Source organism: Oncorhynchus masou, chromosome 20, assembly GCF_036934945.1.
Source record: "Oncorhynchus masou masou isolate Uvic2021 chromosome 20, UVic_Omas_1.1, whole genome shotgun sequence".
In the NCBI taxonomy this organism is placed as follows: domain Eukaryota; kingdom Metazoa; phylum Chordata; class Actinopteri; order Salmoniformes; family Salmonidae; genus Oncorhynchus; species Oncorhynchus masou.
In genome coordinates, this window is record NC_088231.1 from 23314138 (window position 1) to 23328380 (window position 14243).

The 14243-nt window shown below is 41.4% G+C and overlaps 1 protein-coding gene across 1 annotated transcript in view; it reads right to left on the reverse strand.

Moving 5' to 3' along the window:
• The window catches only part of LOC135507186 (protein Dok-7-like), a gene marked incomplete at its 5' end in the record, with an annotated part of 65809 nt that overhangs the window by 20562 nt on the left and 31004 nt on the right, over positions 1–14243 (reverse strand). The window contains 3 exons of the mRNA XM_064926775.1: positions 6051–6128; positions 10124–11118; positions 11313–11420. Of these exons, the coding sequence (XP_064782847.1) occupies positions 6051–6128; positions 10124–11118; positions 11313–11420 (1181 nt within the window). The remainder of the gene's footprint in view (positions 1–6050; positions 6129–10123; positions 11119–11312; positions 11421–14243) is intronic.

The window sequence follows — 14243 nt, forward strand, 5'->3', positions numbered from 1 at the left end:
TTATACAGAGTCAGTACAATACATTTTACTACAATACATTACCATGCAATACATTATACTACAGCACATTATAATACAATACATTATACTACAACACATTATACTACAATACATTATACTACAACACATTATAATACAATACATTATACTACCATACAATACATTATCCTACAATACATTATACTTCAGCACATTATTCTACAACACATTATAATACAATACATTATACTACAGCACATGATACTAGAATACATTATACTGCAACACATTATACTACCTTACAACACATTACATTATCCTACAATACATTATACTACAACACATTATGATACAAAACATTATACTACAATACATTATACTACAGCACATTATACTACAACACATTATACAGAGTCAGTACAATACATTATACGACAATAAAATACATTATACTACAATACATTATACTACAACACATTACATTATCCTACAATACATTATACTACAACACATTACATTGTATTGTAGGATACTACAACACATTATAATACAATACATTATACTACCATACAATACATTATACTTCAGCACATTATTCTACAACACCTTATAATACAATACATTACACTACAACACATTATACTACAGCACATTATAATACAACACATTACATTATCCTACAATACAATACATTATACCACAACACATTATAATACAACACATTACATTATCCTACAATACAATGCATTATACACAACACATTATACTACAGCACATTATACTAGAATAGATTATACTACCATACAATACATTATACAACAAAACATTACAGTATCCTACAATACATTACACTACATTATACTAAAATACATTAAACTACAATACAATACACTACAACACATTATACTACAATATAATACATTATACTACAATACATTATACTACAACATATTATTCTACAATACATTAAACTACAATACAATACATTATACCACACCACATTATAATACAACACATTACATTATCCTACAGCACAATATACTACAGCACATTATACTAGAATACATTATACTACCATACAACACATTACAGAGTCAGTACAATACATTATTCTACCATACAATGCATTATACTACAACACATTATACTACAGCACATTATACTAGAATAGATTATACTACCATACAATACATTATACAACAATACATGACAGTATCCTACAATACATTATACTACAACACATTATAATACAATACATTATACTACCATACATTACACTACATTATACTACAGCACATTATACTACAATACATTATACTATACTTTACATTATCCTACAATACAATATACTACAATACATTATACTACAATACATTACATTATACTACAATACAATATACTACAATACATTATACTACAACACATTATACTAGAATACATTACATTATACTAGAATGCATTACATTATGCTACAATACATTACTTTATACTACAGCACATTATACTACAACACATTACATTATACTACAATACAATATACTACAATACATTATACTACAACACATTATACTACAATACATTATACTACAATACATTATACTACAACACATTATACTACAACACATTATACTAGAATACATTACATTATACTACAATACATTACATTATACTACAATACATTACTTTATACTACAGCACATTATACTATAATACATTACATTATGCTACAATACATTACTTTATACTACAACACATTATACTACAATACATTACATTATACTACAACACATTATACTACAATACATTACATTATACTAGAATGCATTACATTATGCTACAATACATTACTTTATACTACAGTACATTATACTATAATACATTACTTTATACTACAGTACATTATACTATAATACATTACTTTATACTACAGCACATTATACTACAATACATTACATTATACTACAATATACTACAGCACATTATACTACAATACATTACACTACAATACATTACTTTATACTATACTACAATACATTACATTATACTACAATACATTATACTACAATACATTACATTATACTACAATACAATACATTATAGTAGAATACATTACACTACATTATACTACAACACATTATACTACAGCACATTATACTACAATACATTATACTACAATATATTACTTTATACTACAGCACATTATACTACAATACATTATACTACAATATATTACTTTATACTACAGCACATTATACTACAATACAATACATTACATTATACTACAATACATTATCCTACAACACATTACACTACAATACATTATACTACAGCACATTATACTACAATACATTATACTATAATACATTATACTATAATACAACACACTCTCCCCTCTTCTCTCTTTTAAGTAGAGGTTTTCTTCGGGTGATTGTCTGATTTGGTTATTAAAAACCCACGGCATTGCTCTTCTTTTATCAGTTGTTTTCTATTGAAAGCACACAGAGTTTGACAAGTCGATTACACACACGGTGAGGTGTGAGGACTGCTAATCTAATGAGTTCTCAGTGCTCCGCAGACAGGAGGAGGGAACACACTGTGTTCTCCGTTCCAAACGGAACCCTATTCCCTATAAAGTGCACTACTTCCAACCAGGACAATAGGAACTATATATAGGGAGTAAGGTGGCGTTTTGGGACACAGAGGAGTTGTTTGGTCAGAGGCGCATTGGGGAAGATTAAAGATGTGAAAAGAGAAGGCAAGGAAATAAATGGTAAGATGTTGTTGTTGTTGTTGTTGTTGTTGTAACAATAAATGATCGTTAATATGGTTAAAATGGTGGGTAAATATTTCACACAGCAGAGAGGAAAGAGGAACCTTTCATAAACTCCACTTAGCAGCAGCTTTTATTCAAAGCAACTGACAGACCAGCTGGATATATTTTACATACGGCTGGCCCCGGGAATCGAACCCACAACCCTGGTGTTGCAAGGTCTACACAAACTGATCCATACAGGATAACTATTAACACACTGACTACACCAAGCTGACTACACCTGATCCATACAAGACAACTACTAACATACTGACTACACCAAGCTGACCACACCAACTACTAACATACTGACTACACCAAGCTGACTACACCAAGCTCTACCAACTGAACCATACAGGACAACTACTAACATACTGACTACACCAAGCTGACTACACCAAGCTGACTACATCAAGCTCTACCAACTGAACCATACAGGACAACTACTAACATACTGACTACACCAAGCTGACCACATCAAACTGACTACACCAACTACTAACATACTGACTACACCAAGCTCTACCAACTGAACCATACAGGACAACTACTAACATACTGACTACACCAAGCTGACTACACCAAGCTGCCCACACCAAGCTGACTACATCAAGCTCTACCAACTGAACCATACAGGACAACTACTAACATGCTGACTACACCAAGCTAACTACACCAAGCTCTACCAACTGAACCATACAGGACAACTACTAACATGCTGACTACACCAAGCTGACTACACCAAGCTAACTACACCAAGCTCTACCAACTGAACCATACAGGACAACAACAAGCTGACTACACCAAGCTCTACCAACTGAACCATACAGGACAACACCAAGCTGACTACACCAAACTGACTACACCAACTACTAACATACTGACTACACCAAGCTCTACCAGCTGATCCATACAGGACAACTACTAACATACTGACTACACCAAGCTCTACCAACTGAACCATAAAGGACAACTACTAACAGACTGACTACACCAACGACTAACATACTGACTACACCAAGCTGACTACACCAACGACTAACATACTGACTACACCAAGCTGACTACACCAACGACTAACATACTGACTACACCAAGCTGACTACACCAACGACTAACATACTGACTACACCAAGCTGACTACACCAATGACTAACATACTGACTACACCAAGCTGACTACACCAACAACTAACATACTGACTACACCAAGCTGACTACACCAACGACTAACATACTGACTACACCAAGCTGACTAACATACTGACTACACCAAGCTGACTACACCAATGACTAACATACTGACTACACCAAGCTGACTACACCAACGACTAACATACTGACTACACCAACGACTAACATACTGACTACACCAAGCTGACTACACCAATGACTAACATACTGACTACACCAAGCTGACTACACCAACGACTAACATACTGACTACACCAAGCTGACTACACCAACGACTAACATACTGACTACACCAAGCTGACTACACCAAGCTGACTACACCAAGCTCTACCAACTGAACCATAAAGGACAACTACTAACAGACTGACTACACCAAGCTGACTACACCTCTCGCGTTGCATGCGTGAGCGTTGTAAAATAAACGTACACATACATGTTATTCATTCATTGCACCGTTCGCTGCGTAGCCTGACGCTAATATAAAACTTGCGTCTGACGCGCTGCAAGTCCCGCCTCTCCCATCTCCTCATTGGTTTAGAGGAGCATATACCCACGTGGGTGATTGGAAGATGAACTGAGGTACAGACTCCAGTCCAGTTGGTTGTAGTAATACACCTTTGAAGTTGATTTCCAACCATATAGAATCCACAGAAGAAGACTCAACTAGGAAAGATTACTAGAAAATAACTACGCTGAACAAAAATATAAACGCAACATGAAAAGTGTTGTTCCCATGTTTCATGAGCTGAAATAAAAAATCCCTGAAATGTTCCATACAAACAAAAAAGCTTATTTCTCTCAAATTCTGTGCAAAAATTTGTTTACATCCCTGTTAGTGAGCATTTCTCCTTCGCCAAGATAATCCATCCACCTGACAGGTGTAGCATGTTAAGAAGTTGATTATACAGCATGATCCATTACACAGGTGAACCTTGTGCTGGGGGGACAATAAAAGGGCCACTTTAAAATGTGCAGTTTTGTCACACAATACAATGCCACACATATCTCAAGTTGAGGGAGTAATTGACATCCTGATTGCAGAAATGTCTACCCGAGCTGTTGCCAAAGAATTCACTGTTAACTTCTCTACCATAAGCCGTCTCCAATTTGACATTACGTCCAACCGGCCTCACAACGTCAGACTAGCCCAGGATCTCCACATCCGTCTGCCCAGTCATGTGAAATCTATAGATTAGGCTCTAATTTATTTATTTAAATGGGCTGATTTCCAAATATGAACTGTAACTCAGTAGATATGTTGCATGTTGCGTCTATATTTGTGTTCAGTGTAGGTTTCCCCTGTTCCCTGAGTAGAGAACACACCATTTTCTGTGACTCAAAATGGCTCCAAATTCTACAGAGCTATTAAAGGTCTATAAAATAAAAAGGACATTTCAGTTCAAATAACAACACAATGTTTATATCCCAGGACAAATTAGCTAGCAACAGCGAGCTAGCTAGCTAAATGTCCATGGAATGTTTATATCCCAGGACAAATTAGCTAGCAACAGCGAGCTAGCTAGCTAAATGTCCATGGACTGTGTATATCCCAGGACAAATTAGCTAGCAACAGTGAGCTAGCTAGCTAAATGTCCATGGAATGTTTATATCCCAGGACAAATTAGCTAGCAACAGCGAGCTAGCTAGCTAAATGTCCATGGAATGTTTATGTGGTGTTTCGATCTGTCCCCAAATTAGTATAGTTGGTTTTGATATATCTACCCTGCATTTCCTGATTGTCTCTGCTGTGGATGGACAAACTCAACAGGCGAGCGATGGCACACGGGTGTGGCCGGTGTAGTCAGCAGGGGGCGGCAGGGTAGCCTAGTGGTTAGAGCATTGGACTAGTAACCGAAAGGTTGCAAGTTCAAATCCCCGAGCTGACAAGGTACAAATCTGTCCTTCTGCCCCTGAACAAGGCAGTTAACCCACTGTTCCTAGGCCGTCATTGAAAATAAGAATTTGTTCTTATTGTGCTACACTTGCCTGGTAAAAAAAATGATAGGTATTAGTTAAAAGTTTGCAAAAAAAAATAAAAGTATCGTTGTCACAACGGGTCATCTTACCTGCGTAACATGTCTCTTTCTAGGTGAGAACCATTGCTCATGGGTAATGTAGTTGTGATCTACACAGGGATGATGACTCTGGATGGGTGGAGAAACGGATGAGGGAGGTGGGGTTAAACAACAGCCATGGTGGTAAACAGACATGGGTTCAAATACTATTTGAAATCATTTCAAATACTTGATCCGTGTTTGCTGAAAGTTCAGGTTGATAATGGCCGACCCCGGCCTTGACCCTACTCCTTTCTGGTAACAACTTGTTCCATTTAATTGACAGGAACATTGAATCTCTTCATTCTGTCTGAGTGATTTTTAAAAGGGAGAATCTGGGATTCAAAATATCCCACATTGGCAATAAGGGTGCAGACGGTGGCTCTGTGAGGTATCCCTGACAGTTTAAATGGAATGTTTTAGAAAAAACTTCTGTGACAGCAACATAACACTGTGCTACGCTAGTTAAACATCATATCACTGTGCTACGCTAGTTAAAGATCATATCACTGTGCTACGCTAGTTAAAGATCATATCACTGTGCTACGCTAGTTAAAGATCATATCACTGTGCTACGCTAGTTAAACATAACAATGTGCTACGCTAGTTAAAGATCATATCACTGTGCTACGCTAGTTAAACATAACACTGTGCTACGCTAGTTAAAGATCATATCACTGTGCTACGCTAGTTAAACATAACACTGTGCTACGCTAGTTAAAGATCATAACACTGTGCTATGCTAGTTAAACAACATATCACTGTGCTACGCTAGTTAAACATAACACTGTGCTACGCTAGTTAAACAACATAACACTGTGCTACGCTAGTTAAACAACATAACACTGTGCTACGCTAGTTAAACATAACACTGTGCTACGCTAGTTAAACATATCACTGTGCTACGCTAGTTAAACATCATAACACTGTGCTACGCTAGTTAAACAACATAACACTGCGCTACGCTAGTTAAACAACATATCACTGCGCTACGCTAATTAAACAACATAACACTGCGCTACGCTAATTAAACAACATAACACTGTGCAATGCTAATTAAACAACAAAGCACTGTGCTACGCTAGTTAAACATAACACTGTGCTACACTAGTTAAACAACATAACACTGCTACGCTAGTTAAGCATAACACTGTGCTACGCTAGTTAAACATATCACTGTGCTATGCTAGTTAAAAATATCACTGTGCTACGCTAGTTAAACATTTCACTGTGCTACGCTAGTTAAACATCATATCACTGTGCTACGCTAGTTAAACATAACAATGTGCTACGCTAGTTAAAGATCATATCACTGTGCTACGCTAGTTAAACATCATAACACTGTGCTACGCTAGTTAAACATAACACTGTGCTACGCTAGTTAAACATTTCACTGTGCTACGCTAGTTAAACAACATAACACTGCGCTACGCTAGTTAAACAACATATCACTGCGCTACGCTAATTAAACAACATAACACTGTGCAACGCTAATTAAACAACAAAGCACTGTGCTACGCTAGTTAAACATAACACTGTGCTACACTAGTTAAACAACATAACACTGTGCTACGCTAGTTAAGCATAACACTGTGCTATGCTAGTTAAACATATCACTGTGCTATGCTAGTTAAACATATCACTGTGCTACGCTAGTTAAACATTTCACTGTGCTACGCTAGTTAAACATCATAACACTGTGCTACGCTAGTTAAACATATCACTGTGCTACGCTAGTTAAACATATCACTGTGCTACGCTAGTTAAACATAACACTGTGCTACGCTAGTTAAACATTTCACTGTGCTACGCTAGTTAAACAACATAACACTGTGCTACACTAGTTAAACAACATAACACTGTGCTACGCTAGTTAAACATCATAACACTGTGCTACTCTAGTTAAACAACATAACACTGTGCTACGCTAATCAAACAACATAACACTGTGCTACGCTAACTAAACAACATAACACTGTGCTACGCTAATTAAACAACATAACACTGTGCTACGCTAGTTAAACAACATAACACTGTGCTACGCTAACTAAACAACATAACACTGTGCTACGCTAATTAAACAACATAACACTGTGCTACGCTAGTTAAACAACATAACACTGTGCTACGCTAATTAAACAACATAACACTGTGCTACGCTAATTAAACAACATAACACTGTGCTACGCTAATTAAACAACATAACACTGTGCTACGCTAGTTAAACAACATAACACTGTGCTACGCTAATTAAACAACATAACACTGTGCTACGCTAGTTAAACAACATAACACTGTGCTACGCTAGTTAAACAACATAACACTGTGCTACGCTAGTTAAACAACATAACACTGTGCTACGCTAACTAAACAACATAACACTGTGCTACGCTAATTAAACAACATAACACTGTGCTACGCTAATTCAACAACATAACACTGTGCTACGCTAGTTAAACAACATAACACTGTGCTACGCTAGTTAAACAACATAACACTGTGCTACGCTAGTTAAACAACATAACACTGTGCTACGCTAACTAAACAACATAACACTGTGCTACGCTAACTAAACAACATAACACTGTGCTACGCTAGTTAAACAACATAACACTGTGCTACGCTAGTTAAACAGCATAACACTGTGCTACGCTAACTAAACAGCATAACACTGTGCTACGCTAGTTAAACAACATAACACTGTGCTACGCTAGTTAAAACAACATAACACTGTGCTACGCTAGTTAAAACAACATAACACTGTGCTACGCTAATTAAACAACATAACACTGTGCTACGCTAATTAAACATCATAACACTGTGCTACGCTAGTTAAACAACATAACACTGTGCTACGCTAGTTAAACATAACACTGTGCTACGCTAATTAAACAACATAACACTGTGCTACGCTAATTAAACAACATAACACTGTGCTACGCTAGTTAAACATAACACTGTGCTACGCTAGTTAAACATCATAACACTGTGCTACGCTAGTTAAACAACATAACACTGTGCTACGCTAGTTAAACAACATAACACTGTGCTACGCTAGTTAAACAACATAACACTGTGCTACGCTAGTTAAACATAACACTGTGCTACGCTAATTAAACAACATAACACTGTGCTACGCTAGTTAAACAACATAACACTGTGCTACGCTAGTTAAACATCATAACACTGTGCTACGCTAGTTAAACATAACACTGTGCTACGCTAGTTAAAACATAATACTGTGCTACGCTAATTAAACATAACACTGTGCTACGCTAGTTAAACATAACACTGTGCTACGCTAGTTAAACAACATAACACTGTGCTACGCTAGTTAAACAACATAACACTGTGCTACGCTAGTTAAACATAATACTGTGCTACGCTAATTAAACATAACACTGTGCTACGCTAGTTAAACATAACACTGTGCTACGCTAGTTAAACAACATAACACTGTGCTACGCTAGTTAAACAACATAACACTGTGCTACGCTAGTTAAACATAACACTGTGCTACGCTAGTTAAAACAAGCCTTAAACACTGCTGAGCAACAGCCTGTTTAACTCCAGTTTATCAGGCCTCATCGTCATCATGTAACACGAGTAACAGGTGTGTATGTATCTGGACTGCCAACAATGTATTAGTCTCATTTGAGTGCTTTGGGCTGGTACTGTGTTAGTGTACAGCGACTCGAATGAGCCAAATAAGCAGATGGCTCGTTGTGGGATTGTGATGACAGGGACAGCAGGCGTTTGCATGGACTGGCTGTATGGGAAACAGTGATGAGATGACACACACACACACACAGACACGGACACACACACACAGAGGGGCGGCAGGTAGCCTAGTGGTTAGAAAGTCTGAACAAGGCAATTAAACCCACCGTTCCCCGGCAGGCCGTCATTGTAAATAAGAATTTGTTCTTAACCGACTTGCCTTGTTAAAATAAACCGACTAAAATTAACCGACTTGCCTTGTTAAATTAAAAATGAATAAAACACGGAATAAATTAACAGTCAGACAAATTAAGCCTAGGAATCCATTAGTACTAATAACTATTAGGTGTCCAGAGTTGTATTACCTGAGTTCCTCCACACACTGGACAGCCAGGTAACAGCAGAGGTCTGGGTGTGAGCCGAGCGGACACGATGCTGCACCGATCACCACTGTCCACAGGGGGCGCTCTCTCACTGCTCCAGGACAGGGGCCTTTCTACGGGGGCCTGCCTCGGGGTCTCTACCCACTGGAGAGAGTCCTCAGTGGGTATGGAAGGAAGGGAAGGACACTCGTGCCCCTGGATCTGTCCTTGATCTCCATCCCCACCGAGCCGCCTGTCCCTGCCCAGTTCGGGTGCTCCTCCCTGGGGTGGAGGATCCTTGAAGGCCAGGGTGTGCAGGAGGTTCCTGGGGCTGTCATACTGTAGTCTGAGAAGGTTGGGTGCCTGGTACTCCTCACTCTGACACCAGGGGGCGCCAGAGCTACAACCACTAGTCCTGGAGGAGGAGGAGCAAGACGGGAGGCAGGAGCCGGGAGTAGGGGGGGAGAGAGGGCCGGGCTCAGGGGTCCTTAAGGACAGAGGAGGAGGTGGAGGAGGTAGACTGGGTGGAGGAAGAAGAGGTAGAGAGGGAGGTAGAGAAAGAGGATGCAGAGAGAGAAGAGGGGGAGGTAGACTAAGGACAGACCCAAACTCCTCCCCTCCTCCTTGACTGGCTGTGTCCAGGCTGCCCGTACAGGAAGAGAAGCTCCCAGAGTAAGACGATTGGCTGCTGGCCGTGGCGACGCCTATCCCGCTGTCCAACGAGCTTTGGCGCCCGCTGTCGTGGAGACTGCGAAGGTGGGAAGGCGGTTTGAAAGGAGTGCGGTTCATGACAGCGTTATAGAGATCCTCGTCCAGATTGGTCGAGGACTTCGCAGTGGGAGGTGCCGACAGGGTCTCGGTTGAGGAAGTGGGGCGTTTTGGCTCTGGCCATAAAGGGAAGTGGCTTCCGTAGCTGGCGTCTGATTGGCTGGAGGAAGAGGAAGAGATACTGCTGCGGTCGTCCCCGGCAACGGAGGTGCTGTAACTGGAGGTGGAGGCTGGGGAAGACATTATTGATTAGCTGACTGATTGATTGATCAAAAGGTCAATTGAGTAAAGGTCAAATGATTTAAGTGAATTGATTGATTGATAAAACGGTGAACTACGCCGTTTATTGATGGTTCAAATACAGTCAGGAGATGAACTGAAAACTGGGATTATTGATTGGTGGATTGCGGTATTGATTGATTACCTGTAGTGCTCTGTCTACTGCTGTGAGACATCATGCTGAGTCTTCTCTCTAGATCCGATGTTTCATGGTTGATCCTCTCCTCTGAGGAGGACCGGCTAGCACTGGGATCTACACACACACACACACACACACATACACACACACACACACACGGAACAGAGTAATATATCCACAGCTTCATCTACTGGGTCTATAACGAACACAGGTACTGAAACCCTGGTCTCTATAACGAACACAGGTACTGAAACCCTGGTCTCTATAACGAACACAGGTACTGAAACCCTGGCCTCTATAACGAACACAGGTACTGAAACTCTGGTCTCTATAATGAACACAGGTACTGAAACCCTGGTCTCTATAACGAACACAGGTACTGAAACCCTGGTCTCTATAACGAACACAGGTACTGAAACCCTGGTCTCTATAACAAACACAGGTACTGAAACCATGGTCTCTATAACGAACACAAGTACTGAAACCCTGGGTTCTATAACGAACACAGGTACTGAAACCCTGGTCTCTATAACGAACACAGGTACTGAAACCATGGTCTCTATAACGAACACAGGTACTGAAACCCTGGTCTCTATAACGAACACAGGTACTGAAACCATGGTCTCTATAACGAACACAGGTACTGAAACCCAGGTCTCTATAACGAACACAGGTACTGAAACCATGGTCTCTATAATGAACACAGGTACTGAAACCCAGGTCTCTATAACGAACACAGGCTGAGTTAACTACGAAAGTGATGTGGAGACAGGCTGAGTTAACTACCAAAGTGAGGGGGAGGCAGGCTGAGTTAACTACCAAAGTGAGGGGGAGGCAGGCTGAGTTAACTACCAAAGTGAGGGGGAGGCAGGCTGAGTTAACTACCAAAGTGAGGGGAGGCAGGCTGAGTTAACTACCAAAGTGAGGGGGAGGCAGGCTGAGTTAACTACCAAAGTGAGGGGGAGGCAGGCTGAGTTAACTACCAAAGTGAGGGGGAGGCAGGCTGAGTTAACTACCAAAGTGATGGGGAGGCAGGCTGAGTTAACTACCAAAGTGAGGGGAGGCAGGCTGAGTTAACTACCAAAGTGAGGGGGAGGCAGGCTGAGTTAACTACCAAAGTGAGGGGGAGGCAGGCTGAGTTAGCTACCAAAGTGATGTGGAGGCAGGCTGAGTTAGCTACCAAAGTGATGTGGAGACAGGCTGAGTTAACTACCAAAGTGAGGGGGAGGCAGGCTGAGTTAACTACCAAAGTGAGGGGGAGGCAGGCTGAGTTAACTACCAAAGTGATGTGGAGGCAGGCTGAGTTAACTACCAAAGTGAGGGGGAGGCAGGCTGAGTTAACTACCAAAGTGAGGGGGAGGCAGGCTGAGTTAACTACCAAAGTGAGGGGGAGGCAGGCTGAGTTAACTACCAAAGTGAGGGGAGGCAGGCTGAGTTAACTACCAAAGTGAGGGGGAGGCAGGCTGAGTTAACTACCAAAGTGAGGGAGAGGCAGGCTGAGTTAACTACCAAAGTGAGTGGGAGACAGGCTGAGTTAACTACCAAAGTGAGGGAGAGGCAGGCTGAGTTAACTACCAAAGTGATGGGGAGGCAGGCTGAGTTAACTACCAAAGTGAGGGGGAGGCAGGCTGAGTTAACTACCAAAGTGAGGGGGAGGCAGGCTGAGTTAACTACCAAAGTGATGGGGAGGCAGGCTGAGTTAACTACCAAAGTGAGGGGGAGGCAGGCTGAGTTAACTACCAAAGTGATGGGGAGGCAGGCTGAGTTAACTACCAAAGTGAGGGGAGGCAGGCTGAGTTAACTACCAAAGTGAGGGGAGGCAGGCTGAGTTAACTACCAAAGTGAGGGGAGGCAGGCTGAGTTAACTACCAAAGTGAGGGGAGGCAGGCTGAGTTAACTACCAAAGTGAGGTGGAGGCAGGCTGAGTTAACTACCAAAGTGAGGGGGAGGCAGGCTGAGTTAACTACCAAAGTGATGGGGAGGCAGGCTGAGTTAACTACCAAAGTGATGGGGAGGCAGGCTGAGTTAACTACCAAAGTGAGGGGGAGGCAGGCTGAGTTAACTACCAAAGTGATGGGGAGGCAGGCTGAGTTAACTACCAAAGTGATGGGGAGGCAGGCTGAGTTAACTACCAAAGTGAGGGGGAGACAGGCTGAGTTAGCTACCAAAGTGAGGGGGAGGCAGGCTGAATTAACTACCAAAGTGAGGGGGAGGCAGGCTGAGTTAACTACCAAAGTGAGGGGGAGGCAGGCTGAGTTAACTACCAAAGTGATGGGGAGGCAGGCTGAGTTAACTACCAAAGTGAGGGGGAGGGGGGCAGGCTGAGTTAACTACCAAAGTGATGGGGAGGGGGGCAGGCTGAGTTAACTACCAAAGTGAGGGGGAGGCAGGCTGAGTTAACTACCAAAGTGAGGGGGAGGCAGGCTGAGTTAACTACCAAAGTGAGGGGGAGGCAGGCTGAGTTAACTACCAAAGTGAGGGGGAGGGGGGCAGGCTGAGTTAACTACCAAAGTGATGGGGAGGCAGGCTGAGTTAACTACCAAAGTGATGGGGAGGCAGGCTGAGTTAACTACCAAAGTGAGGGGGAGGCAGGCTGAGTTAACTACCAAAGTGATGGGGAGGCAGGCTGAGTTAACTACCAAAGTGATGGGGAGGCAGGCTGAGTTAACTACCAAAGTGAGGGGGAGGCAGGCTGAGTTAACTACCAAAGTGATGGGGAGGCAGGCTGAGTTAACTACCAAAGTGATGGGGAGGCAGGCTGAGTTAACTACCAAAGTGAGGGGGAGGGGACAGATTTAACTCCCACTTCCTACCCTTTAAGTTGGCATTGTATCCCTTCTCTCTTCTCCTCCCTTCCCTCCTCTTTCACCCAATCCTCTCCTCTACCTCCCTCCCTCCCTCCCCTCTCCCACCTACTCTACCCTCTCCCCTCTATCC